General features: G+C 39.3%; 2 protein-coding genes across 7 annotated transcripts in view; one reads left to right on the forward strand and one right to left on the reverse strand.

Annotated features, from left to right (window-relative positions):
* The window catches only part of LOC132594518 (nuclear RNA export factor 2-like), an 80,060-nt gene extending 56,947 nt beyond the window's left edge, over window positions 1-23,113 (reverse strand). For 5 of the 6 annotated variants that reach the window (XM_060292471.1, XM_060292470.1, XM_060292475.1 and 2 more), the window contains exons 1-2: window positions 22,943-23,113; window positions 13,187-13,270 (exon numbers count right to left, since the gene is read on the reverse strand). The gene's annotated coding sequence lies outside the window, so the exon portion shown is untranslated. Of the gene's footprint in view, window positions 1-13,186; window positions 13,362-22,942 lie in introns of those variants that run through there. The other variant, XM_060292472.1, reaches the window with a different exon arrangement.
* On the forward strand, window positions 20,525-23,188 carry LOC132594450 (melanoma antigen preferentially expressed in tumors-like). Its single transcript, XM_060292014.1, has 3 exons — window positions 20,525-20,814; window positions 21,527-21,853; window positions 22,675-23,188. The coding sequence occupies exons 1-3, from the start codon at window positions 20,525-20,527 to the stop codon at window positions 23,186-23,188; spliced, it is 1,131 nt and encodes a 376-aa protein (XP_060147997.1).
* Window positions 23,189-26,392: the final 3,204 nt, after the last annotated feature.

Below are 26,392 nucleotides of genomic sequence, written 5' to 3' on the forward strand. Positions count from 1 at the left end.
CCAACCTTTAAAACTGTGAGAAATAAATTTCTGTTGTTTAAGCTACTCAGCCTGTGGTGTCTTGTTATGGCAGCCATAGCAACCTAATACACCATCCGATAAGGTTTTCAAGTTTGACAGCTCATTAGAATCAACTGGGGTGAACCTTAAAGTTACTGATGACTAGGCTTATCCCTAGAGGCTCTGATTCAGCTGGTTGAATCTGAGCATTAGAGGGGATCCTAATGGATATCCAGAGTTGAAAACCACATGTCTAGGAGAATAGTTTTTTGCACTCCATTGAGCAGGCTGAGAGTGGTGAATCTAGCATCATTTAGAAGGCATCCCCCGATATCTCCCTCCTTCCACTGTTTTTCCTCTACCCCATATCCTCCTTCTTTTTCTGCCCTATCCAGATCTCCACAGATGGACCCAGAGATGCCCCTATCTCTTAATCCTGTTCCATATCCAAGTTCAGTCCTAATTTGAGGAACATTTAATAGCTTCAGCCCCACTTCTGCCCTCCCTGTCAAGAAAAGTGAGTCTCGAGGGGCCTCACATTCTCTTACTCTGCCTGTTAGCCAGAGCCAGGGCAGCTCTCTAGAGGTAACTTCTTGCCTCTTAATCCAATTATAAAATGGATGAAAGACATGAACAGAGGGCAAATAGGCTTAGGAAAAGCTATTCAACATCTGTAGCCATCATGCAAATGCAAATTAAAAGCACAATGAAATTTTAAACCCACCTATTAGAATGGCTGAAAAAAAGTGACAAAACCAAATGCAGGCAACACTGGATAAACTGAGTCACTCACACATTGCCAAAGGGAATGCAAAATGGTACAGGCCGTCTGGAAAACAATTTGGCAGGTTTTTCAAAACAAAACATGCGATTACCAAATGATACAGCAGTTGCACTCTGGGCAATTTACCCAGAGAAATGAAAATTTATGTTTACACAAAAACCTTTACATGAAGTTCATCACAGTGTTACTCACAATAGTTAAAAAGTGGAAATAGCCCAGATGTCTTTCATCGGGGGAATGGGTAAGCAAACTGTGGTACATTCACACCGTGGAATCCTATTCAGCAATATAAAGGAACAGATGATAGACACACTTTAGAACTTGGATGGATCTCAGGAGAACTATGCTGAGTGAAAGAAATCCATTCCTAAATGATTCCATTTCTATGACATTTAGGAAATTATAATAATGTTTGACAGAGTTTAGGGATGTGGGATCAGGAAGTAGGTGGGTGTGGCTATAAAGGCTAACATGAGGGAAATGTGTGGTGATGAAACAGTTTTTGATCTTGTTTGTGGTGATAGTTAGAACACCTACATAGCTGGTAAAAGTGCATGGTATGATATATATAAGTATTATGCACAGGCGTTCTAACACACAAATGAGTGCATGTAAAATGGCAAAATCTGTCTTTAAAACTTTGAACTCAAGGCATACCAGAGAGAGATTTGCTTCCTTCATAAAGATATGTATATTCTCATTAGGAGAAAGAATGAAAAACACCTTTCCACAGTGCCTGCCTTAGCCCTAAGGCTCAGCCAGCCCCTGCTACTGAGTCTTGACTTTTAAAGAGCCCTTGAAGAAGTGTTTAGGGATTCTTCTTTTTGCTTTCTATTACTGGTTTCTAATTTGATTCCATCGTGGCCAGGAAACACACTCTGCAAGATTTCAATTCTTCTTTTTTTATTTATTTAATTAATTACTTTATTTTATTTTTATTTATTTATTTTTTTTGCGGTACACGGGCCTCTCACTGTTGTGGCCTCTCCCTTTGCGGAGCACAGGCACCGGATGTGCAGGCTCAGCGGCCATGGTTCACGGGCCCAGCCGGTCCACGGCATGTGGGATCTTCCTGGACTGGGGCACGAACCCGAGTCCCCTGCATCGGCAGGTGGACTCTCAACCACTGGGCCACCAGGGAAGCCCCTATTTTTATTTTTTTAATATATTTATTTCTTTATTTATGGCTGTGTTGGGTCTTCGTTGCTGCACACAGGTTTTCTCTACTTGCGGCTAGCGGGGGCTACTCTTCTTTGCAGTGCACGGACTTCTCGTTGCAGTGGCTTTTCTTTTTGCGGAGCATGGGCTCCAGATGCGCGAGTTTCATTAGTTGTGTCATGCAGGCCCAGTAGTTGTGGTGCACGGGCTTTGTTGCTCCGTGGCATGTGCTCAACACAATAAAGGCCATATACGACAAACCCACCACAAACATCATTCTCAATGGTGAAAAACTGAAAGCATTTCCTCTAAGATCAGGAAGAAGACAAGGATGTCCACTCTCACCACTATTATTCAACATAGTTTTGAAAGTCCTAGCCAAGGCAATCAGAGAAGAAAAAGAAATAAATGGAACCTAAATTGGAAAAGAAGAAGTAAAACTGTCACTGTCTGCAGATGACATGATACTCTACATAGATAATCGTAAAGATGCCACCAGAAATCTACCAGAGCTAATCAATGAATTTGGTAAAGTAGCAGGATACAAAATAAATGCACAGAAATCTCTTGCATTCCTATACACTAACAACAAAAATCAGAAAGATAAATTAAGGAAACATTCCCATTTACCGCTGCAACAAAAAGAATAAAATACCTAGGAATAACCTACCTAAGGACGTAAAAGTCCTATACTCAAGAGACTATAAGTCATTGATGAAAGAAATCAAAGATAACAAAAACAGATGGAGAGATGTACCATGTTCTTGGACTGGAAGAATCAACATTGTGAAAATGATTATACAACCGTAAGCAATCTACAGATTCAATGAAATGCCTAACAAATTACCAATGGCATTTTTTACAGAACTAGAACAAAAAGTCTTAAAAGTTATATGGAGACAAAAAAGACCCTGAATAGTCAGTGCAATCCTGAGGGAAAAAAACCGGAGCTGGAGGAATCAGACTCCCTGACTTCAGACTATACTAGAAATCTACAGTAGTCAAGACAATATGATACTGGCACAAAAACAGAAATATAGATCGATGGAAGAGGATAGAAAGCCCAGAGATAAACCCATACACCTATGGTCAACTAATGTATGCCAAAGGAGGCAAGGATATACAATGGAGAAAAGACAGTCTCTTCAATAAGTTGTGCTGGGAGAACCGGACAGCTACATGTAAAAGAATGAAATTAGAACACTCCCTAACACCATACACAAAAATAAACTCAAAATGGATTAGAGACCTAAATGTAAGACCGAACACTATAAAACTCTTAAAGGAAAACATCAGAGGAACACTCTTTGACATAAATCACAACAAGATCTTTTTTATCCACCTCCTACAGTAATGGAAATAAAAACAAAAATAAACAAATGGGACCTAATGAAACCTAAAAGCTTTTGCACAGCAAAGGAAACTATAAACAAGACAAAAAGACAACCCTCAGAATAGGAGAGAGTATTTGCAAGCGAATCAACAGACAAAGGATCAATCTCCAATATATATAAACAGCATATGCAGCTCAATATTAAAAAAAGGAACAACCCAATTAAGAAATGGGCAGAAGACCTAAATAGACATTTCTCCAAAGAAGACATACAGATGGCCAAGAGGCACATGAAAATCTGCTGAACATCACTAATTATTAGAGAAATGCAAATCAAAACTTCAATGAGGTATCACCTCACACCAGTTAGAATGGGCATCATCAGAAAATCTACAAACAACAAATGCTGGAGACGGTGTAGAGAAAAGGGAACCCTCTTGCACTGCTGGTGCGAATGTAAATTGGTATAGCCACTAGGGAGAACAGTATGGAGGTTCCTTAAAAAACTAAAAATAGAATTACCATATGACCCCGCAATCCCACTACTGGGCATATACCCAGAGAAAACCATAATTCAAAAAGACACACGCACACCAATGCAGCCCTATTTACAACAGCCAGGTCATGGAAGCAACGTAAATGCCCATCGACAGATGAATGGATAAAGAAGACGTGGTACACATATACAATGGAATATTACTCAGCCATAAAAAGGAACAAAATTGGGTCATTTGTAGAGACGTACATGGACCTAGAGACTGTCATACAAAGTGAAGTAAGTCAGAAAGTGAAAAACAAATATCATAGATTAACACATATATGCGGAATCTAGAAAAATAATGCAGATGAACTGGTTTGCAAGGCAGAAATAGAGAAACTGATGTAGAGAACAAATGTATGGACGCCAAGGGGAGAAAGTGCGGTTGGGCGTTGTGGGTGGTCGTGGGATGAATTGGGAGATTGGGATTGACATGTATACACTGATATGTATAAAATAGATAAGTAATAAGGACCTGCTGAAAATAAATAAATTTTAAAAAATATATTGCCGTTCCCCTTTTGAATATGGATAATGAAATCTTGGAAGAGTTGATGTGCCTGGCCAAGGTCATGCAACTTGTGGTACCACTAAGTGGTAGAGCCATAAAACCAGGGATCCAGTCTTAAGTTATTTGATGTCATTACCCCATCTACTGACAGATGACATTGTACTGCAAAAATTAAAATGGCCATGGCTGGTCTAATTCTTTATCTACAATTAGAGTATAAGAAAAAAACGTTCGTCTTCCCTGGTGGCGCAAGGGTTAAGAATCTGCCTGCCAATGCAGGGGACACAGGTTCAAGCCCTGGTCTGAGAATATCCCAAAGCCACGGAGCAACTAAACCCATGCGACACAACTACTGAGCCTGTGCTCTAGAGCGCGTGAGCCACAATTACTGAGCCCGTGTGCCACAGCTACTGAAGCCCGCACACCTAGTGCCCATGCTCCGCAACAAGAGAAGCCACTGCAATGATAAACCTGTGCACCGCAATGCAGAGTAGCCCCCACTTGCTGCAACTAGAGAGAGTCCACGCGCAGCACCAAAGACCCAACACAGCCAAAAATAAATTAAAACAAAAAGAAAAAGTGTTGAAGAAAGGAAACAGGAAAAACAAAAGTAAACAAAAGCAAAATAAAAACAAAAAAGAAAACAAATAAACAAACGAAAAACCCAGAAAAGCTATGATCAAATGCTAAGTGTCATGAAGAAAAGTAAGGCTTGTCTGATAAGTTGCCAGAGATGTGAGTTTAGTAAGGAAGGTGTTATAGGGCTATCTGGGGCAGGCTGTTACAGGAAAACACATAATTGTAGGAGAACATGTTTGGTGAGTTAGGGTTAGAGGCACAGAAAAGAGGCTAGTGTGGCTGGAGAAAAATTCATTCAACAAATATTCAAGTATCCACTGAACCAGGCATTACTATAGGCACTTAGGATATGTTAATGAACAAACCAACAAAGATTCCTGCCCTCCTGGAATTTATATTTTTCCATCAAGTGAGATGGCCAATTTACAAAATTGCATATGGATAAAGTGTATTGTATTCCAAAAGGTGGTAAACAATTGGGATCAGAAAAGGAAGCAGACAGGGAAGAAGTGGAAGCAAGAGTCCAGGGAGAGGGTTGAAAACAAATACTATTAGCTATCCTTGCAATTGATAGTAGAGTTATTAGTGGGTGGCAGTTTTCTCCATTACGTTGCTTTTGTCAAATATCAATGTAAATGCTATGCTGGCTTTACTGCACAGAGGCAAGAATACATTTTTCCTATGTTTTGGTGGGGACTCGACTGCTTGTTTAATATAGTGGAGCCCCAGGGACACTAAAGTCTGATGGCTTTTTGTCATCATTGGCCACTCGTGTTTTTTTCTTTTTCTTTTTTTTTTTTTTTGCGGTATGCAGGCCTCTCAGTGGTGTGGCCTCTCCCGCTGCGGAGCACAGGCTCGGGATGCGCAGGCTCAGCGGCCATGGCTCACACGCCCAGCCGCTCCACGGCACGTGGGATCTTCCCAGACCAGGGCATGAACCCGTGTCCCCTGCATCGGCTGGTGGACTCTCAACCACTGCGCCACAAGGGAAGCCCGCCACTCGTTTTTAAGTTCACACCCTCTGTTGTGTAGACTATCAATTTGGACGTCAGGTCTCTAGGTTTGAGACCTGGCCTGGCAGTAACCCTGGCCAGGCGGTGCCCAGGTGACAAAGAGAGACACTGTGCCAAGGAGATGTAGGAGGGTGGCGCTGGCGCCTGAGAGGAACCCTCTCCTGCATAAGGCTCTCTCCCCTCGGCCCTCTGGGTGGGGTCGGGAATCTGGCCCCTCCTCCCAGTACAGAGTAGATTGAGTGATAGGGGGTCACGTGACCTGAGCTGCACCAATCCAAGTCCTCTTCCGGTGAGCTTAACGTTGAGAGGGAACCGTTAAGACGCCCAGTTCCGGAAACACTGAGGCTTCTCCGCTCCGAGCTCTGGAGAGGGAGGAACCTGCTCCTACTGCTGGGGTCTTGGACAGCTCAAGTTTTTTCCAACTGTTGTTCCAATCAGGTAAATTACAACAGCATTCTTTCTATAAATTACGCCTCTATTGACCTAAATTAAATTACCCAGGATCAAGGTTTGGGGGTTAATAAGATAGGCAATCGAACGGATTGCTGGGTCCACTGTCCTGTCCATGCTCCGTGCGTTCCTCTTTCCTCAGGTGTGATTCGCTTCAGTTGTGTGGCTAATCATTTCCTGCTCTCTGTTTAAAATCCCTCGATCAGCCTTCTGCTTCTTAAAAAAAAAGTTGGGGCTTCCCTGGTGGCGCAGTGGTTGAGAGTCCGCCTGCCGATGCAGGGCACAGGGGTTCGTGTCCCGGTCAGGGAAGATCCCACATGCCATGGAGCGGCTGGGCCCGTGAGCCATGGCCGCTGAGCCGGCACGTCCGGAGCCTGTACTCTGTGACTGGAGAGGCCACAACAGTGAGAGGCCCGCGTACCGGGAAAAAAAAAAATTGTATTTCTCCTTTGCACCTCAGTTTTGTTTGCGGTTTGTTTTGATATCCCAGACTTTAAGTTGTACGTATTGAAATGTATGTCTCTCTCTCCTCCCTCCCCCACCTCTCTGTCTCTCTCTGGTCTCTCTCTCTCTCTCTCTCTCTCTCTCTCTCTGTATATATATATATGGTATTTCATTTCTTTTATACTTAAAATGGTTATCTTCTGAAGAGCAGATAAATACTCATCTACATCTTGGAGATGACTGCACTTTTATTTATTTTAATGGGCTCTCTAAAGCAGTTTTAAATAGTTTTTCAATGGATGATGCGGCATGAGCATTTATCCATCCTCCTAACTGTATTTCAGTTAGTTAAACTCTTATTAAACAATGTCGTTTATACAATAACCATTCCTTTAACCAGTGATTTTTTTAATTCTTTATTTTAAAATAATTTTAGGTTCACAGAAACTTTGCAAGTAGTATAGAAAGCCTTCACCCAGATTTCCCTAATGTTAACATCTTATACAGCCAAAGAAAAACTATCAAAATTAGGAAATTAACATTGATGCAGTACTATTAACTAATCTACATACTTTATTTGAATTTCACCATTTGTCCCAGTAATCTCATTTTTCTATTCCAGCATCCCATTCTGGATACCACATTGCATTTGGCCATCATTTCTCCTTAGTCTCCTCCAGGCTGACACTTTCTTAAGCTTTCTGGGTGTTTCCCAATCTTGACGCTTTTGAAGATACTGGTCAGGTATTTTATAGAATGTGTGTCAACTTGGGTTTGTCTGATGTGTTCTTGTGATTTGATTGAACTTACACATTTTTGGCAACAATACCTGTTTTATTCTCCTCCCCTTCATCCCATTGGTGATGGAGGAATTTCCACCCTAGTGTTATGGGGGTGGCTGAACACACGACACCTGACACTGGACAGATACTACCCACGGCAGCTTATTAGTAACGTTTACTCACAGCCTGGGGAGGAGGGCATTACTGGCCAGATAGAGCCCCACAGGAGACATTCTCTGGAAGAGAGTGAACAAGCAGGGGCTGTGGGGGGCAGTCTGCAGTAGCAAGAGGATGAGGTGACCCTTGGTTCACATGGGAGGATGTGATTGGCTTGTTTGAATACTTCTGTGAGCTGGTAGGGAACTGAAACCTGATAGTCAGGGGCGAGCAGGCACTGTGGCTAGTTCCCATGATAAGGCTGGTTCTTTGGCTAGGGGACCTTCTTCCCGGCAGCACAAAAGGGGAATGGGTACTTGTGGTTAGTCCATTTGAGACCCTCTGGGTTTTCCCCCAAATGTCAAGGCATACATGTCACTGTGCCTTAACTTTAGGTCTTATACCACGGCGCTGCAAAAGCGATTCTGTTCCTTGCTCCAAGCATCATGTGAGGGGGTACATGATGTCCATATGTTGTATTAATGATGATATTCATTTGCAACACTTGATTAAGGTAGGGACAACTGTGTTGCTCCATTGTAATAGTACTGTTTTCCTATTTGTAAGTAATAAATATCGTGTAGGAAATACTTTCAGACTATGAAAATATCCTATTTCTTCTCAGACTGTTATTCACGACTTTTAAAATCCATCTGTTGATCTTGCCTACAACAATTATGACTTAATGATGACTTTCTATTTCCTTTTTCCTACTACATTGGTTCATTGGAATTCTGAAGAACTGTCTTTTCTCCCCCATTTATTTATTTATAAATTTTCAAGTTGTTTATAAAACTTGTTTTATTTCAAATTAATGAATCAAATAGCTAATCAAATTATTTGTCAGTATTGAATCATGAATAACTATGTTATATTGTGACTTATAATCAAATTAAATCATTATTTAGTTTCTTGAATTGTTCCAGCTTTGGTGACTGCAAGCTCCTTTTGGTGGGGTCTGTGTTCTTTCAGCATGACCTGATCCTTTTTTGTGTACTTCCTTGCTGGCATTGTAAGGTATTCCTGTTCATCTTGTGTTTTTGTCCCCACCACGGCCCTGAAATCAAAACACTTCTGCAAAGAGCCATGTTTCCTTTTCTTGGAAAATGACATTTGGAAACCAATATCTCAGTGTGTGTTCATTGCTATTGCGGTTTCATTGCTGCTAAGTCCTCCCTCTCCGTCCACAAATGAAGGAAATATATTGTATGTATATACTCATGCTTACAGATACTTCTCAATTTCTCTAGCTATATGTATAGATATTGAAAGCCAGGAGCTCATACTGATACTTCTTATTTTAATCCATTGTAGCCTTGTTTGTAACTTCTTTGTCTCACCTGGCTCTCCTTATCTTCAATATTTACTTACTTGTTCATTCCTGATATATACATGAAGTACTTGCAGAAAGGCTACCCAATACGCCTATTAGAAACAGATTTGATAACTTGTGTTTGTGTACAGTTCTTTATGTCTTAGGCCTCAGAGGATGCAGTCAAAGAACTACTATTTCCCTAAGTTGCTTAGCTTAGCTATTTTCTTTCTCACCTCTTCAGCTGTGGTTAAGACATTCATTTGTAATATAGTTAGGTTAATTTGTTGGTGTTTGTATTTGACTTTGCCTCCCCCCCCACATCTTAGTTGATTTTAATTTTTTATTTAATTCTGGGGTATGTGAAATATTACTGTGATTCAAAGAGTCAGGGCTGCACAGAAACATCTATTAGACAAGTGTCACTCTTTCCTCATGCCTTCTAAGCCCCTCCCATTCGCCACTTATTTCCCACACTCCCCCTGTAGATAACCAATCTCGTTAGCTTCTGGTTTAATCTTTCCTGTATTTACTCTGCACAAATGAACTGATACATATATGTGTTCTTATATTCCCTTGTTTATTAAATGAAGGATGGCATTTTATAATGCTCCTTTGCACTTTTCCTTTTTCAGTTAACAGCATCCCATAAAAAAACTCTTTATGCCATAGAGGGCTTCATTGTTTTTTTGTTTTCGTTTCTCTTTTTATACAGCTGCATTGGACTCCGCTGACATAGGTAGGGGCATTTAACTGGTTTTCAACATTCTGCAACTACAAACAATGCTGCAGTGAATAACCTTAGGCATAAGTATTTTTGTGTTGGTGGAAATGGATCTTCAAGTTTTATTCCCAGCAGTAGTATTGTTGGGCCACAAGTTAAGTGCATGTGTATTTCTGTTAGGTATTTCCATATTTCTCTCCAGAAGGGTTGTACTGGTTTTCACTCCCACTAGCTACTGTGACTGTTTCCCCACAGACTCACTAACAGAACATGTTGCCCTACTTTTGTGACCTTTGTTGATGTGGTAGGTGAGAAATGATATCTCGGCATTGTCTTAGTATGCACTTGTCTAATTATGAGAAAGTGTGACTCTATATTTTGAGGACTGTTTTATATATTTTTTGTGAATTATCTGTTCATATCTTTTCCCATTTTTCTGTAGAAATATTAGCCTTTTGTCCTTCAATACTTCAGAGTTCTGTATATACTTGGACTATTATTCATTTGTCCGTGAGGCATGTGCAAATACTTCATCTCAGTTTGTCAATTGCCTTTTGACTTAGTTATGATGTGTTTGCCGTACATTAAAAAAATCCTTCATAGGCACATAGATCATTGTTTTCTTTCATTGCCTCTGGAAATTTGAGTCACAGTTAGAAAGCCTTTCCCTACGCTGAGGTTAAAGCAGAGTCCTGCCATATTTTCTTAAAGATTTTGTTATGGTTTCATTTGTTTAGATTCCTAACCCGTTTACAGTTTATTTCTGTGTATGGTGTGTGATATGGATCTACACTGATTCTTTTCCCAAATGTCTCAGTTGTTCCAGCATCATTTATTGAACGTCCATCTTTGCCTCAGTGATTTTAAATGCCCTTTCATCATATACTGAAATTTCCATATATTATTCTTGTTTTTCTGGGTTTTCTATTCTGTTTCACTGGACTATTTGTCTACTCATGTACCAGTACCACAGTGTTATAATTACCGAGGCTTTATAGCATGCTTTAATGTCTGGTATCATTACTCCCCATTTACAGGTTTTCTTTTTCACTTATATCCTGGCTATTCTTGCATGATTTTTAAAAAATATATTAATTTTATTATCCATTGATCTAACTCCATAGAAACATTTGCTGGTATTTTTGAGATTATATTAAATTTATACATTAGTTTAGGGAGAACTGACATCTTCTTAATGTTGTGTTATTCTATCCAAGAACATTGACCAATGTCCTTGTGCTTATTCAAGTTTCCTTCTATGTCGTTCAGGAGTGTCTAAAAATTGTCCTTGCATAGCTGCTCTCATTAAGTTTATTTCTATGCATTTAAGCTTTGTTTTTGCTATTGTATATGGAATTTTCTCTACTAAAGTGTCCTCCAGCTGTGTGTGTGTGCGCACACAAAGACCATTGACTTTTGTATGTAACTCTATATCCTACTACCTTGATGATTTCTCTTATTGTTTTACTCAATCTGTCATTGTTTCTATAGGGCTTTTCAGGTGTACGGTAATATCTGCACACAGAGGTGGCTTTACTTCTTGTTATTCATTCTCATAAATCTAATTGATTTCTCTAGTCAACTGACTAATGCTTGTAGTTGAAGACTGAACAGGAATGATATAATGGGCATACTTTTCTTATTCCTGAGCTTATTGGAAAACCTCTGGTAGTCCCCCACTAAATAAAATACTTGCATGAGGAATTAATTATATATCTTTTATCATGTTAAGAATGCGTCCCTCTTTCCCACTTCTTGAGGTTTTTCTTTTCTTAACATGAATGGGTGTTGAAGTTTCCCAAAGATTTGTTTGGCATCTGTGGTTTTAATCATATGATATTTGTCCTTAATTATATGACGATGGTGAATGATATCAATGGAATTCCTAATATAGAGCCAGCCTTGTATTAATGGAATAAATTGCACTTGATCACAGTATATTAGTTTCTAAATGTATTGTTGGATGTTTGCTAACATTCTATTTAGTATTTTGGTATCTACCTTTTACCTGTTAGCATCCTACTGGCTTCATATAAGAAGTTAGGGAAGTTTCCTTCCTTTCTAATGTTCTTACATAACTCATAGAACTTTGGTACTATTTGATCTTTGATGGTTTACTAGGATTCACCTGTAAAACCATCTGAGCAAGGTGCTTCTTGAGGGTATTGCTGTAATAACTTTATTTCTTCTATGAAAATTGCCTAATTTAAGCTTTCTAACACTAGAATCAGAATTTTGGTAATTTGTATTTATCTAGGAAGTTACCTATTTCATATAGATTTTCAAGTTTATTTGCATGGAGGTTGGCAAAGTAATCTCCTCTTTTTTCTGTTTCAATGATTATTTCTCCTTTGTCTATTATTTTGTGTATGTGTGATCTCTCCCTTTCTTCCTTCATCAAGCCAGCTAGGGGTTTGTCCATTTTGAAAAACAAGATTTCATTTTTCTATTTTGTATCTCATTCATTTCTGCTTTTATGTTTTGCTTTCTTTAATTGTTCTTTTTTACCTAGTTGCTTTTGTTTTTTCATTTTTTGAGGCCATACTTTAATTAATCTTCATTCTTCCATTTTTACTCATAAAAGTGCCTACTGTGTGAATTTGCCTCAGATCACTGCTCTAAATGTATCCCTTAGATGCCAATATGTAGTTTTTCAGTCAATCTTTTAAAAAATTTCTTTACAACTTCAGTTTGCATCTCTTCTTATATTCAACAGTTTTTAAGAGAAGCTTTAAAAATTTTTTTCAGGTGGAAAGGCCTTTCTGTTTTCAATTTTTGTTACTAACTTTTATAGCATTGGGGTTAGAGAGGATTGTTTGTACTATTTCTACTTTATAGAAATTAATTATCTAATCTCTGTGAGATAATTATGATCCATTTTTGACAAGAATATATTCCCTATATAACATTATTGATTAGCTTTCTCTTTTTTTATATGACTTGATCAGCCTTAGACTGAGTTTGGTGTATTAAATCTCCTAGTGTTACTGTTTCCTGTTATTATTATTATTTTATCTACGTCTCCTTGCATTTTCGCTTTATAAAGGTGTTTGTTTGTTATTGGTTCATAAATATTCCTAAGGGTTATATCTTCATTGTGAGTTTTGGCTTTTATCATTAAGACATGTTTTTGGTCACGTTTAATGCTTTCTTAAAATCATCCTGAACCACCTGTTTTCTTAACTTTACTCTCTGGTCTATGCATTTTTTCCTCCAGTATCATTTAACACTCACCTACTGCATTATGATAAAAAGTTTGTTGTATTTTCTTCTACTTCTCTACCTTCTCTCATTTTTAGTTGCAGAGTTTCTGTGGGTTTTTTTCACAGCATAAAACTTTTGTACATTAGCCTTCTCCCCTTTCCCCCACCTTCATTTTACTATTGTATGTAAAATACTCACCATTGGGTATTTTGGTGAAGTTTTCCTTCTCATCGCAGTGGGATCACAATCCCAGTTCCTCTTTTAGATTACTTGGCAAACATTCTGTAAAGAGAAGTATAGGAAATATTGTAAGTTCCTGGGTCACAGTGTCGCTGTCTCTCTACTCAACTTTGCTACTGTAGTGCAAAAGCATTCATAGTCAATACATAAATGATTGATCATGGCTTTGATCCAATAAAACTTCATTTACAAAATCAAGCAGTGGGCTGAATTTGGTTCAGTGGGCCAGTTTGCAGACCCCTGCTCTAGTAGCTTCCTTAGGAAGGGCTGAGGGGTGCAGAATTTCCTAAGTTTCTGCAAGTTCAAAAGCTTTTTCTGTAGGCTGTGATATTTAAAGGACACCCAAGTTGGTTATGAAATCTATGCTTCAGCCTTTCTTTTTAGTCAATCTCTGTCTTTTGATTTTTTTAAATATTCTATTTAAGGTGGGTTTCATATCCTCCAATGCTTGCTTGAGTATAATTAATTTTGTTTGGAGTGTTGACTTCCACTCTTTTTCTCCTTCATGGTTGTTTAATATGTATGCACTTTTGTTCCCTCATCTATTTTTTTTTTTTTACAAAGCTTTGTATGGAATTCCCTTCATTCTGTTCATCTGTATGATACTGGTTTTTTCGACAAGATTCCTAATTTAATAATGTGAAATTTTGTTAGTATAGCAAAGACCAGATCCTTTTTTATTTTGTTTGTTTGTTTTGGTGATGAAGGGAGAAGTCCTGAGTGCTCTGATTTTGCGGTTCTCTTATGTCTTGCAAGATCCTTAATTTTCCCCTTTTGTTTATTTTCTCCATCATTACCCAAGCGCCAACGGATGCTTCTCCCTAACTCTTTGCCTTTCTTCTTCCCTAAGAGTTATATCTTTCAAAGACTGCACTTTAAATCATCTCTGTCCCTTCATAAGCTCCGATTTTGGAGTGCCTTCCCTGTAGTCCAGGCTCTCATATTCTAGGACACATTTTTGGTATTTTTAGATTTATTCTGGGCTTAGTCCTTCTGCTGTAGTTTTAGATCAGCTTTCAGCCCTTTTCCATCTTTCCTCTCTCTTGGCAGCTTTTCTTGGTCTGTCTTTTTGTTTTCCACAAAGCCTAGTGATGGGAGTGTGACAAATCTTATGCCAGGATTCATGATTTTTCTTTTTTTACTCACAATACTTTTGAATTTTTGGCCTTCTCCATTTTAAAATACTGATGAGGGTGTGGCTTTTGTGTAGATGTACATTTTCCTTCTTATTGGTTTGTATCCTTTGGGGAGAAAATAATATTTTTAACATCTTTATTAGAGTATAATTGCTTTACAATGGTTTGTCAGTTTCTGCCTTATAACGAAGTGAATCAGCTATACATACACATATGTCCCCATATCTCTTGCCTCTTTCATCTCCCTCCCTCCCACCCTCCCTATCCCACCCCTCTAGGTGGTCACAAAGTGCCGAGCTGATCTCTTTGTGCTATAGGGCTGCTTCTAACTAGCGATCTATTTTACGTTAGGTAGTGTATATATGTCCCTGACATTCACTTTATCCCAGCTCGCCCTTCCCCCTCCCCGTATCCTCAAGTCCAGCCTCTAGTAGGTCTGCATCTTTATTCCCGTCTTACACCGAGGTTCTCTGACCATTTTCTTTTTTTTTCTTTTTCTATTTTATTTTATTTTTTTTTTTTTGGTGGCTTAAAATGGCAGAAATTTATTCTTTCATAGCTCTGGAAGCCAAGTCTGAAATCAATATCACTGAGCTGAAATCAATGTGTTGGCAGGGCTGTTTTCCTTCTGGAGGCTCCAGGAGAGAATCCATTCTTGCTTCTTCCAGCTTCTTGTGGCTGCCAGCATCCTTTGGCGTGTGGTCACATCAAAACAACCTCTGCCTGTGTGGTCACATTGACATTTCCTTTTCTGTGTGTGTCAAATCTGGTTTTGCCCCTATATTTTAATTTATTTTATTTTATTTTTAATTTATTTTAACATCTTTATTGGAGTATAATTGCTTTACAATGGTGTGTTAGTTTCTGCTTTATAACAAAGTGAATCAGTTATACATATACATATGTTCCCATATCTTTACCCTCTTGCATCTCCCTCCCTCCCAGCCTCCCTATCCCTCCCCTCTAGGTGGTCATAGACCACCTAGCTGATCTCCCTGTGCTACGCGGCTGCTTCCCACTAGCTACCTATTTTACGTTTGGTAGAGTATATATGTCCATGCCATTCTCTCACTTTGTAACAGTTTACCATTCCCCCTCCCTATATCCTAAACTCCATGCTCTCGTAGGTCTCTGTCTTTATTCCCGTCTTACCCCTAGGTACTTCATGACCTTTTCTCAGGGTATGCCCAGTAGTGGGATTGCTGGGTCGTATGGTAGTTCTATTTTTAGTTTTTTAAGGAACCTCCATACTGTTCTCCATAGTGGCTGCATCATTTCTCATTCCCACCAATAGTGCAAGAGTTTTCCCTTTCCTCCTCACCCTCTCCAGCATTTATTGTTTGTAGATTTTTTGATGATGGCCATTCTGACCGGTGTGAGATGATATCACATTGTAGTTTTGATTTGCATTTCTCTAATGATTAATAACGTTGAGCATTCTTTCATGTGTTGGTTGGCAATCTGTATATCTTCTCTGGAGAAATGTCTATTTAGGTCTTCTGCCCATTTATGCATTGGATTGGGTTTTTTTTGTTATTGAGCTGCATGAGCTGCTTGTAAATTTTGGAAATTAATCCTTTGTCAGTTGCTTCATTTGCAAATATTTTCTCCCATTCTGAGGGTTCTCTTTTCATCTTGTTTTTGGTTTCCTTTGCTGTGCAAAAGCTTTTAAGTTTCATTAGGTCCCATTTGTTTATTTTTGTTTTTATTTCCATTTCTCTAGGAGGTGGGTCAAAAAGGATCTTGCTGTGATGTATGTCATAGAACATTCTGCCTATTTTCTCCCAACTGTTTTATAGTTTCTGGCCTTACATTTAAGTCTTTAATCCCTTTTGAGTTTATTTTTGTGTTAGGGAGTGTTCTAATTTCATACTTTTACATGTACCTGTCCAGTTTTCCCAGCACCACATATTGAAGAGTCTATCCTTTCTACATTGTACATTCCTGCCTCCTTTATCAAAGATAAGGTGACCATATGTGCGTGGGTTTATCTCTCGGCTTTCGGTCCTGTTCCATTGATCTATATTTCTGTTTTCGTGCCAGTACCATACTGTCTTGATTACTGTAGCTCTGTAGTATAGTCTGAAGTCAGGGAGCCTGATTCCTCCAGCTCCAATTTTCGTTCTCAAGATTGCTTTGGCTATTCGGTGTCATTTGTGTTCCCATACAAATTGTGAAGTTTTTTGTTCTAGTTCTGTAAAAAATACCAGTGATAGTTTGATAGGGATTGCATTGAATCTGTAGATTGCTTTGGGTAGTAGAGTCATTTTCACAACGTTGATTCTTCCAATCCAAGAACATGGTATATCTCTCCATCTATTTCTATCATCTTTAATTTCTTTCATCAGTGTCTTATAATTTTCTGCATACAAGTCTTTTGTCTCCTTAGGTAGGTTTGTTCCTAGATATTTTATTCTTTTTGTGGCAATGGAAAATAGGAGTGTTTCATTAATTTCTCTTTCAGATTTTTCATCATTAGTGTGTAGGAATGCCAGAGATTTCTGTGCATTCATTTTGTATCCTGATACTTTACCAAATTCATTGATTAGCTCTAGTAGTTTTCTGGTAGCATCTTTAGGATTCTCTATGTATAGTATCATGTCATCTACCAACAGTGACAGCTTTACTTCTTCTTTTCCAATTTGGATTCCTTTTATTTCTTTTTCTTCTCTGATTGCTATGGCTAAAACTTCCAAAGCTATGTTGAATAATAGTGGTGTGAGTGGGCAAACTTGTCTTGTTCCTGATCTTAGTGGAAATGCTTTCAGTTTTTCACCATTGAGGACGATGTTGGCTGTGGATCTGTCATATATGGCCTTTGTTATGTTGAGGAAAGTTCCTTCTATGCCTACTTTCTGGAGGGTTTTTTTCATAAATAGGTGTTGAATTTTCTCGAAACCTTTCTCTGCATCTATTGAGATGATCATATGGTTTTTCTCCTTCAATTTGTTAATATGGTTTATCACATTGATAGATTTGCGTATATTGAAGAATCCTTGCATTCCTGGAATAAACCCCACTTGATCATGGTGTATGATCCTTTTAATGTGCTGTTGGATTCTGTTTGCTAGTATTTTGTTGAGGATTTTTGCATCTATGTTCATCAGTGATATTGGCCTGTAGTTTTCTTTCTTTGTGACATCCTTGTCTGGTTTTGGTATCAAGGTGATGGTGGCCTCGTAGAAGGAGTTTGGGAGTGTTCCTCCCTCTGCTATATTTTGGAAGAGTTTGAGAAGGATAGGTGTTAGCTCTTCTCTAAATGTTTGATATAATTTGCCTGGGAATCCATCCGGTCCTGGGTTTTTGTTTGTTGGAAGATTTTTAATCACAGTTTCAATTTCAGTGCTTGTGATTGGTTTGTTCATATTTTCTATTTCTTCCTGGTTCAGCCTCAGAACGTTGTGCATTTCTAAGAATTTGTCCATTTCTTCCAGGTTGTCCATTTTATTGGCATAGAGTTGCTTGTAGTAATCTCTGATGATCCTTTGTATTTCTGCAGTGTCAGTTGTTACTTCTCCTTTTTCATTTCTAATTCTATTGATTTGAGTCTTCTCCCATTTTTTTCTTGATGGGTCTGGCTAATGGTTTATCAATTTTGTTTATCTTCTCAAAGAACCAGCTTTTAGTTTTATTGATCTTTGCTATCGTTTCCTTCATTTCTTTTTCATTTATTTCTGATCTGATTTTTATGATTTATTTCCTTCTGCTAATTGTGGGGATTTTTTTTGTTCTTCTTTTTCTATTGCTTTATGTGTAAGGTTAGGTTGTTTATTTGAGATGTTTCTTGTTTCTTGAGGTAGGATTGTATTGCTATAAGCTTCCCTCCTAGAACTGCGTATGCTGCATCCCATAGGTTTGGGTCGTCGTGTCTCCATTGTCATTTGTTTCTAGGTAATTTTTGATTTCCTCTTTGATTTCTTCAGTGATCTCTTGGTTATTTAGTAGTGTATTGTTTAGCCTCCATCTGTTTGTATTTCTTACACATTTTTTTCTGTAATTGCTATCTAGTCTCATAGCATTGTGGTCAGAAAAGATACTTGATACGATTTTAAATTTCTTAAATTTACCAAGGCTTGATTTGTGACCCAAGATATGATCTATCCTGGAGAATTTTCCTTGAGCACTTGAGAAGAATGTGTATTCTGTTGTTTTTGGTTGGGATGTCCTATAAATATCAATTAAGTCCATCTTGTTTAATATATCATTTAAAGCTTGTTTTTCTTTATTTATTTTCATTTTGGATGATCTGTCTATTGGTGAAAGTGGGGTGTTAAAGTCCACTACTATGATTGGGTTACTGTTGATTTCCCCTTTTATGGCTGTTAGTATTTGACTTATGTAGTGAGGTGCTCCTATGTTGGGTGCGTAAATATTTACAATTGTTATATCTTCTTCTTGGATAGATCCCTTGATCATTATGTAGTGTCCTTCTTTGTCTCTTGTAATAGTCTGTTTTAAAGTCTATTTTGTCTGATATGAGAATTGCTACTCCAGCTTTCTTTTGATTTACATTTGCATGGAGTATCTTTTTCCATCCTCTCACTTTCAGTCTGTATGTGTCTCTAGGTCTGAAGAGGGTCTCTTGTAGACAGCATATATATGGGTCTTGTTTTTACATCCATTCAGCCAATCTATGTCTTTTGGTTGGAGCATTTAATCCATTTACATTTAAGGTAATTATCGATATGTATGTTCCTGTTACCATTTTGTTAATTGTTTTGGGGTTTTTTTTATTGTAGGTCTTTTCCCTCTCTTGTGTTTCTTGCCCAGAGAAGTTCCTTTAGCATTTGTTGTAAAGCTGTTTGGTGGTGCTGAATTCTCTTAGCTTTTGCTTGTCTGTAAAGCTTTTAATTTCTCCTTCACATCTGAATGAGATCCTTGTTGGTTAGAGTAATCTTGGTTGTAGGTTTTTTCTTTCATCCCTTTAAATATGTCCTGCCAGTCCCTTCTGTCTTTCAGAGTTTCTGTTGAAAGATCAGCTGGTTATCTTATGGGGATTCCCTTTTGTGTTACTTGTCGTTTTTCCCTTGCTGCTTTTAATATTTTTTCTTTGTGTTTAATTTTTGATAGTTTGATTAATATGTGTCTTGGCGTGTTTCTCCTTGGATTTATCCTCTATGGGACTCTCTGTGCTTCCTGCACTTGATTAACTATTTCCTCACATCCTTCTCTGGAGCTCCTTTAAGCAGCGCTCTTAATCCCCTCTCCTGGTGCACCAGGAAACAGAGAGGCAAGAAAAAGTCTCTTGTCTCTTTGGCAGCTCCAGACTTTTTCCTGGAGTCCCTCTCTGCTAGCCGTGGCACACTAGCCCCCTTCAGGCTGTGTTCATGTAGCCAACCCCAGTCTTTTCCCTGGTATCTGACCTCTGAAGCCCGAGCCTCAGGTCCCAGGCTCCGCCCACCTCGGCGGGTGAGCAGACAAGCCTCTCAGGCTGGTGAGTGCTGGTCAGCACCGATCCCCTGTGTGGGAATCTCTCCGCTTTGCCCTCCACACCCCTGTTGCTGCGCTCTCCTCTGCGGCTCCAAAGCTTCCCCCCTCCGCCACCTGCAGTCTCCGCCCACGAAGGGGCTTCCTAGTGTGTGGAAACCTTTCCTTCTTCACAGCTCCCTCCCACTGCTGCAGGTCCCATCCCTATCCTTTTGTCTCTGTTTTTTATTTTTTCTTTTACCCTACCCAGGTCCTTGGGGAGTTTCTTGCCTTTTGGGAGGTCTGAGGACTTCTGGCAGCATTCAGTAGGTGTTCTGTAGGAGTTGTTCCACATGTAGATGTATTTCTGATGTATTTGTGGGCAGGAAGGTGATCTCCACTTCTTACTCTTCTGCCATCTGGAAGCTCCTCAGGAGGAAATAATTTGAGGAAGGCAGCTAGGTGGTCAGCATTGTCTTCTGCTAACTTACCTCTGATTTCTAATGGCATTTTATCTCATGGAAGTGTGTGTCTGTGTGTGTGTGTGTGTGTGTGTGTGTGTGCATGCATGCGTGCACACAAGTCCATTTTCATTCTATTCCTATAGTAGTGGTCACTTGAGTTGGCCCTATGGTTCACCACATACTTATTCAATAAGTATTTTGTCCACAGCTAACCCTGGAAGCAAACAAGTGACTATAGATACCTTCTCAGGATTTCTAAAAATTCTCCACTCTGAAGCAGGTTTTTGAAGATGGACCAAAAGACCACAGTCACCCTCCTTGAGCTTGCTGCAAAGAGTCTGCTGAATAATGAGCCTGCAGCTATCCATGCCCTGGACGAAATCCCAAGAGACCTCTTTGTTCCATTGTTCAACGCTGCCTTCTCCGGTGGGCATAAGACGATCCTAAAGGCAATGGTGAAGGTTTGGCCTTTTCGCTGTCTCCATATTGGGTCATTGACCACACGGGAATCATACTATGACATCTTGGAAGCCATGATTGATGGTCTGCAGATCCTCCCTGCCCAGAACTCTTTCTCTTGGTAAGACTATGACCAGTAGAGACACAGGGAGTCAGCAGGAGTGTATGCTGTAGCCTGGGGCAGGGGAATACCTAACAGTCTCCCAATAGTAGCCAGTGGTGAATACTGCAGTCTTTGCAGAGCTGTCGGTCCTTCGGGACTCTATTGCCTTATAGAGTTGATTATAGAGTAGAGGTGTTTGAGGATACTATGAATGGATTTGAGTGCGATTACACAGAAGTGGAGTATGGGCATTGAGACAGGGAAAGACCGGAGGTGAAGGAGGGGGTGGGGAAAGGATGAAAGACGCTGCATTTGTGTGGAAAGAACTTCTTGGTGAATGGCAATGAAGTGAAAACCAGGGTTAAAGTGTTCTGTCCCTGCTTCTCATCATTGATCTTGCTGGGTTATATTAAAATCAGCTATCTCTCATGTGTTCTGTCTCTTCCTTTCCTTACAGGGGGCCCAAACTGAGGATCCTAGATTTAAGGAGTGATCTGGTCTGTAAGACAATATGCTCTGAGATTGGGACCGCATTCCCTTTCTGTTTTCAGTCATGCATTTACTCTCAGCACTCTATCCTTAAGATAGAAGCTCAGCATAGAGTCAGGTGCCTCAGGATTGGTAATTCCGGGTCTGAGCCTCAGTCAGCTCAGGAACCCATGGAATTACTAGTGGATATTTCCCTCAATAGTACCTTGAGAACAGAACAATTCCTCTCTTTCCTTTGTAGTAAGATTCAGCAGAATGTTGGGTCCTTGCACGTCTGCTGCAGAGATTTGCAAATCGATAGAATGTCTGGGCACAAAAGTATCCTGCAGTTTCTGGATCTGGGGTGCATTGAGAACCTGGAAGTGGATCAGGCTAATCTGAGTGAAGTCATCACCCTTTTGGCTCAGGTGATCCACCTGAACAGCCTTACTCTGTGTAACATCCCCTTTAAAACTTATAATAGAAGGAAATTCAGATCTTTTCTCCTCTGCCTTGGGCGGCTGGACCATCTCCAGGAGCTCAGCTTGTCTTTCTTCTGCCTCACAGATCAACTGCACAAACTGCTCAGGTGAGGGGGTGGGGAGGAACCTGGGTTCCCTGATCACCTCATTGTTAACACAGAAGAGACCATGCTTGGATCTTCCTAAGCTCCTTGTAACCCATTTCTCTCTTTGCCTCAGCATAGGCACTGCTGGGAGTTTGAACATAGCTGGGGGAGAGAGGGGTACCTTATGCTGAGCAGCAGATGAGGTTAGAAAAGGAAGCTGTGCTCATTCATTCATTCATTCATTCAGTGACCGTGGGCAGATCCTAAAAGAAGTCTGTAAATATATTGGTGAAAAAGACTCAGTCCTTCTCCTATTGGACTTTACAGATCTCTAGAGAGGAAGGGGAGGCATTCAGATGGAGAAACATTAAGCTATAGGACTAATGCACATGTCCATGGATGGGCCCCAATAGTTAACACTGCCAGATAATATTTCCCCCAGGCTTACACCCTGAATGGAGAGCTTGTCATCTGGTACTAGTCAAAGGAAACCCTCAGTTGGCTGTTTTCCCAGACGCATCCTCGCCAAATAAGTGAATCAGATCCAACACTGATTATGTCGTATATACTAAGTGCATGCAATTTCTTCACTTAATCTTTCCCGCAGTTCTGTATAATAATGACTGCTGTGCACGTTTTCAAGATTAAAACCCTGTACCTCAGAGTGGTAAAGTAACTTTCTCAGGGTCACAAATCTATAAAGTCTGATCCCAAAGTCCACATTGTTAACCACTTATTGCAAACCATGAACACAGTAGTTTATTCTAGAGCCTTAGGTACCTAAAATTTGGGGCTCATTGCCCTCATTCTTCTGAAATAACCTTACATTTTTCTCTCTGTAGAGTTGTGCCACCTCAGTTGGATTCACTGTATCTACCTCACTGTCAGCTTTCTCACAGAGATGTCACTGTCCTGTCCCAGAGCTCTCAGGCCACCCACCTAAGGGTATTGAGTCTCAGTAACAACCACATCTTCTCAGAAGTTTATGAGCCCTTCCAGGCTCTGCTGGAGAAGGTCTCAAGCACCCTGCAACATCTGGTGATAAACAATTGTATGATAACTGATTCTACTCTCTCTGCCGTCATCCCAGCCCTGAGCCACTGTACTCACCTCCGTGTCCTTAGCTTTGCCTTCAATCCCATTACAATGCCTGTGCTCAAGAGCCTTCTGCAGCACTTGACTTCCTTGATGAAGCTGAAGCATGTGATTTATCCTGTCCCTGTCCATTGCTACGAGGAATGGATTTTTCATGACCGTTTGGACCGACAGAAACTTGCTGAAGTTCAGGCTCAGTTGGAAGCGATGCTGCACGGGGCACAGAGGAACGACATGAAATGGGTCAGTTGTTCAGAGTGATTTCCACAGCACAGGGAGGTGTTTCAACACGATGTGTGGCCATGAAAGTGTTCACTTTTTTTTTTTTTTTGCCTGAAACCCAAGTTTGTAGAGACACATATATAAAGTTCTACTGTTCTAGGAAACTGGGGTTAGGAACACTGGATATGTAAACTGATCTCTATAAAAGAGGAACTTTAAAAAGGAAATAGAGGAATTTGAAATGTCCGCTGGATCTCTTGCCCACTGCCCTCTACATTTTCTGGTTACTATCCACAGTGTTGGGTATGTGACGTAAGCTGACCCAGTCATGGTACATCATTTCCTTATCCACACTGATTGGTTCACTTATCCATTTATGGGCACTTGACACAAGTCAGATCAATTGAAACTCTTCCTAGAGGTGGTAGTTGTTGAATAATTTTACCCTCTAGGGACCTGCAAACTTCTTCTGTTTCTGATTACCTCAGGTGGCTTATGAGAAACCGTATGCAACTAAAAGGAAACAAACAAACAAATGTCAACTACCTACTGGTATCTTCATCAGCATATTGCTGCCTAATTTCCCAGGTCTCAGACCCCTGGCTCAGTTATTCCTTATTCCACACACATTCAGCAAGTATCTGTTATGATTTAGGTACTTTTCCAGGTGCTAAGAAAGATAAAGTCCCTGATCTCACTCAGAGTGTAGACATTCCTATGATTTATCAGTTTCTCTACTCTTTCTTGGAAGACTTGGGAAATTATTTATTCCCCCATAACACAGTATTTTTCTCACTTTTTCCCCTCACATAGTCTGCTCAAATGACATTGGTCTTTTTATGCTGTTGGGTAGCTGCTCAGGCCTCAGGTCATGGCTTAAATGTTACCTCCTCAGATAGGTTTTCTCTTACTTCCCCATTTAAGCAGATTTATTCTGCTGCTGCTTTTGCTTAAGGTACCATGTATATTTCCTTCATGGTACACATTGTTGCATATGTATTTGCTCCGTCTGCCCCTCCACTAGAGTTGCACTGCTCAGTATGGTGCCCACTAACCATATGTGGCTTCTGAACTCTAGAAATTTGGCTAATCTCAAATGTGATGTACCCTAGGTGTTGAATGCACTCTGTGTATCCAAGAGTTAGTAAGAAACAAAGGATGTAGAATAACTAATTGATAATTTACGTGTATTGTTTACATGATGAAATGATAACATACTCCATATCAAAGACAGTAAAGACAAAAGAATGTAAATTAAATTCTTTATATACTTACATGTTAGAATGATAGCATTATATTTCAAAGACTTAGTAAGAAAAATGTTATAATAATTACGTGTTTATATGTTTACATATCAATGTGATAAAACATTGCATTCCAAAGACTAATTGAGAGAAAATAAAGTTAATTAATAGGTTGTTCCTACTGTTTATATGTTGAAATGGTAACATAGAAAATGTCAACGATAACAGAAAAGAATGGAAAAAATAATCAGTATTTTGTGTATAGTGTTTCCTTGTTGAAATGAAAACAGATTGCATTTTCATTGTTGATGTGAAAACAGATTGTAGTTTAAAGACTTAGTAAGAAAGAAGAATGTAAAAGTAATGAGTGTTGTTTACATTGTTTCCTTGTTGAAATGATAACACACACATTTTAAAGACTCAGTAAAAAATTTTTTACAATTATTTTTTCTTATTGCTTACATGTTGAAGTGATAAACTGCATTTCAAAAACAGAGAAAATAATGTAAAACTTAATTAATAATTAATAAAAATAGTTAATGACTTGTTGTTACCTCCATTTTGCTACTGCATTTCTGACTTAGAAAGATAAACATGTTAAATGAATTGTATATGTTGTTGCTTTGTTGAAATGATAACACATGGCATTTCAAAGACATCATAAAATAAGAATGCAACAAGGCCACCAATACCCTGACACCAAAGCCAGACAAAGACACTACAGAAAAAGGAAATGAGAGGGCAATATCTTCGATTAATACAAATGAAAAGGTCCTGGACAAAATATTAGCAAAACAAATGCAACAGTATATCAAAAGGACCATACACCATAAATCACGTAGGATTTATTCCAGGGTCACAAGGATGATTCAACATTTGCCAATCAATCAGTGTGAGACACCACATCAACAAAATGAAAGATAAAAATCACATGATTATCTCAATAGAGGCAGGAAACTCTTTTGACACAATTGAACATCCATTCATGACAACAACTCTCAACAAAGTGTGTATAGAGGGAACATGTCCCAACATGATAAGGGCATTTACGACAAACCCACAGCCAACATCATAGTGAATGGCGAAAAGCTGAAAGACTTTCCACTAAATTCAGGAACAAGGTAAGGATGCCCACTCTCACCACTTATATTTAACATAGTACTGGAAGTCCTAACCACAGCAATCAGATGAAAAAAGAAATAAAAGGTACCCACACTGGAAGGGACAAGGTAAAACTGTTACTCTGCGGATGACATGATACTTTGTATAGAAAGTTCTAAAGCCTCCACTCAAAAACTATTAGAACTAATGAATGAATTAAGCAAACTTTCAGGATCCAAGATTAACATACAGAAATCTGTTGCATTTCTATACACTAATAATGAAATATCACAAAATGAAAGTTTTTCTTTTTCATTTTTATTGGAGTATAATTGCTTTACAATGGTGTGTTACTTTCTGCTTTCTAACAAAGTGAATCCGTTATACATATACATATGTTCCCATATCTGTTCCCTCTTGCGTCTCCCTATCCTCCCTATCCCACCCTCCCTATCCCACCCTTCTAGGTGGTCACCAGGCACCGAGCTGATCTCCCTGTGCTATGTGGTGTCACAGTTTACCCTTCCCCCTCCCCATATCCTCAAGTCTAAACTCAGTTTAAAATCACATTGAAAAGAATAAAACACCTAGGAGTAAACCTAACCAGGGACGTGAAAGCCCTATCTGAAAACTATGAAACCCTGATGCAGGAAACTGAAGATGAACAAAGAAATGGAAAGATATCCCATGCTGTGGGATTGGAAGAATTAATATTGTTAAAATGTCCATACTTCCCAAAGTAATCTACAGATTTAATGCAATCACTATCATATACCCATGCCATTTTTCACAGAACTAGAACCAAGAATCCAAAAATTCATATGGAACCACAAAAGACCCCAAATTGCCAAAGCAATCTTGAGAAAAAAAAGGAATGAAGCTGGAGGTATAACCCTCC

Source organism: Globicephala melas, chromosome X (assembly GCF_963455315.2).
Source record: "Globicephala melas chromosome X, mGloMel1.2, whole genome shotgun sequence".
Classification (NCBI taxonomy): domain Eukaryota; kingdom Metazoa; phylum Chordata; class Mammalia; order Artiodactyla; family Delphinidae; genus Globicephala; species Globicephala melas.

Excerpts from the sequence above, each read along its gene's own strand:
- LOC132594450 (XM_060292014.1), top strand. The coding sequence starts at position 20,525 with ATGGACCAAAAGACCACAGTCACCCTCCTTGAGCTTGCTGCAAAGAGT. Across the intron at positions 20,815-21,526 it reads GCCCAGAACTCTTTCTCTTG|TAAGATTCAGCAGAATGTTG; the intron begins GTAAGACTATGA and ends TTTCCTTTGTAG. Across the intron at positions 21,854-22,674 it reads CAACTGCACAAACTGCTCAG|AGTTGTGCCACCTCAGTTGG; the intron begins GTGAGGGGGTGG and ends TTCTCTCTGTAG.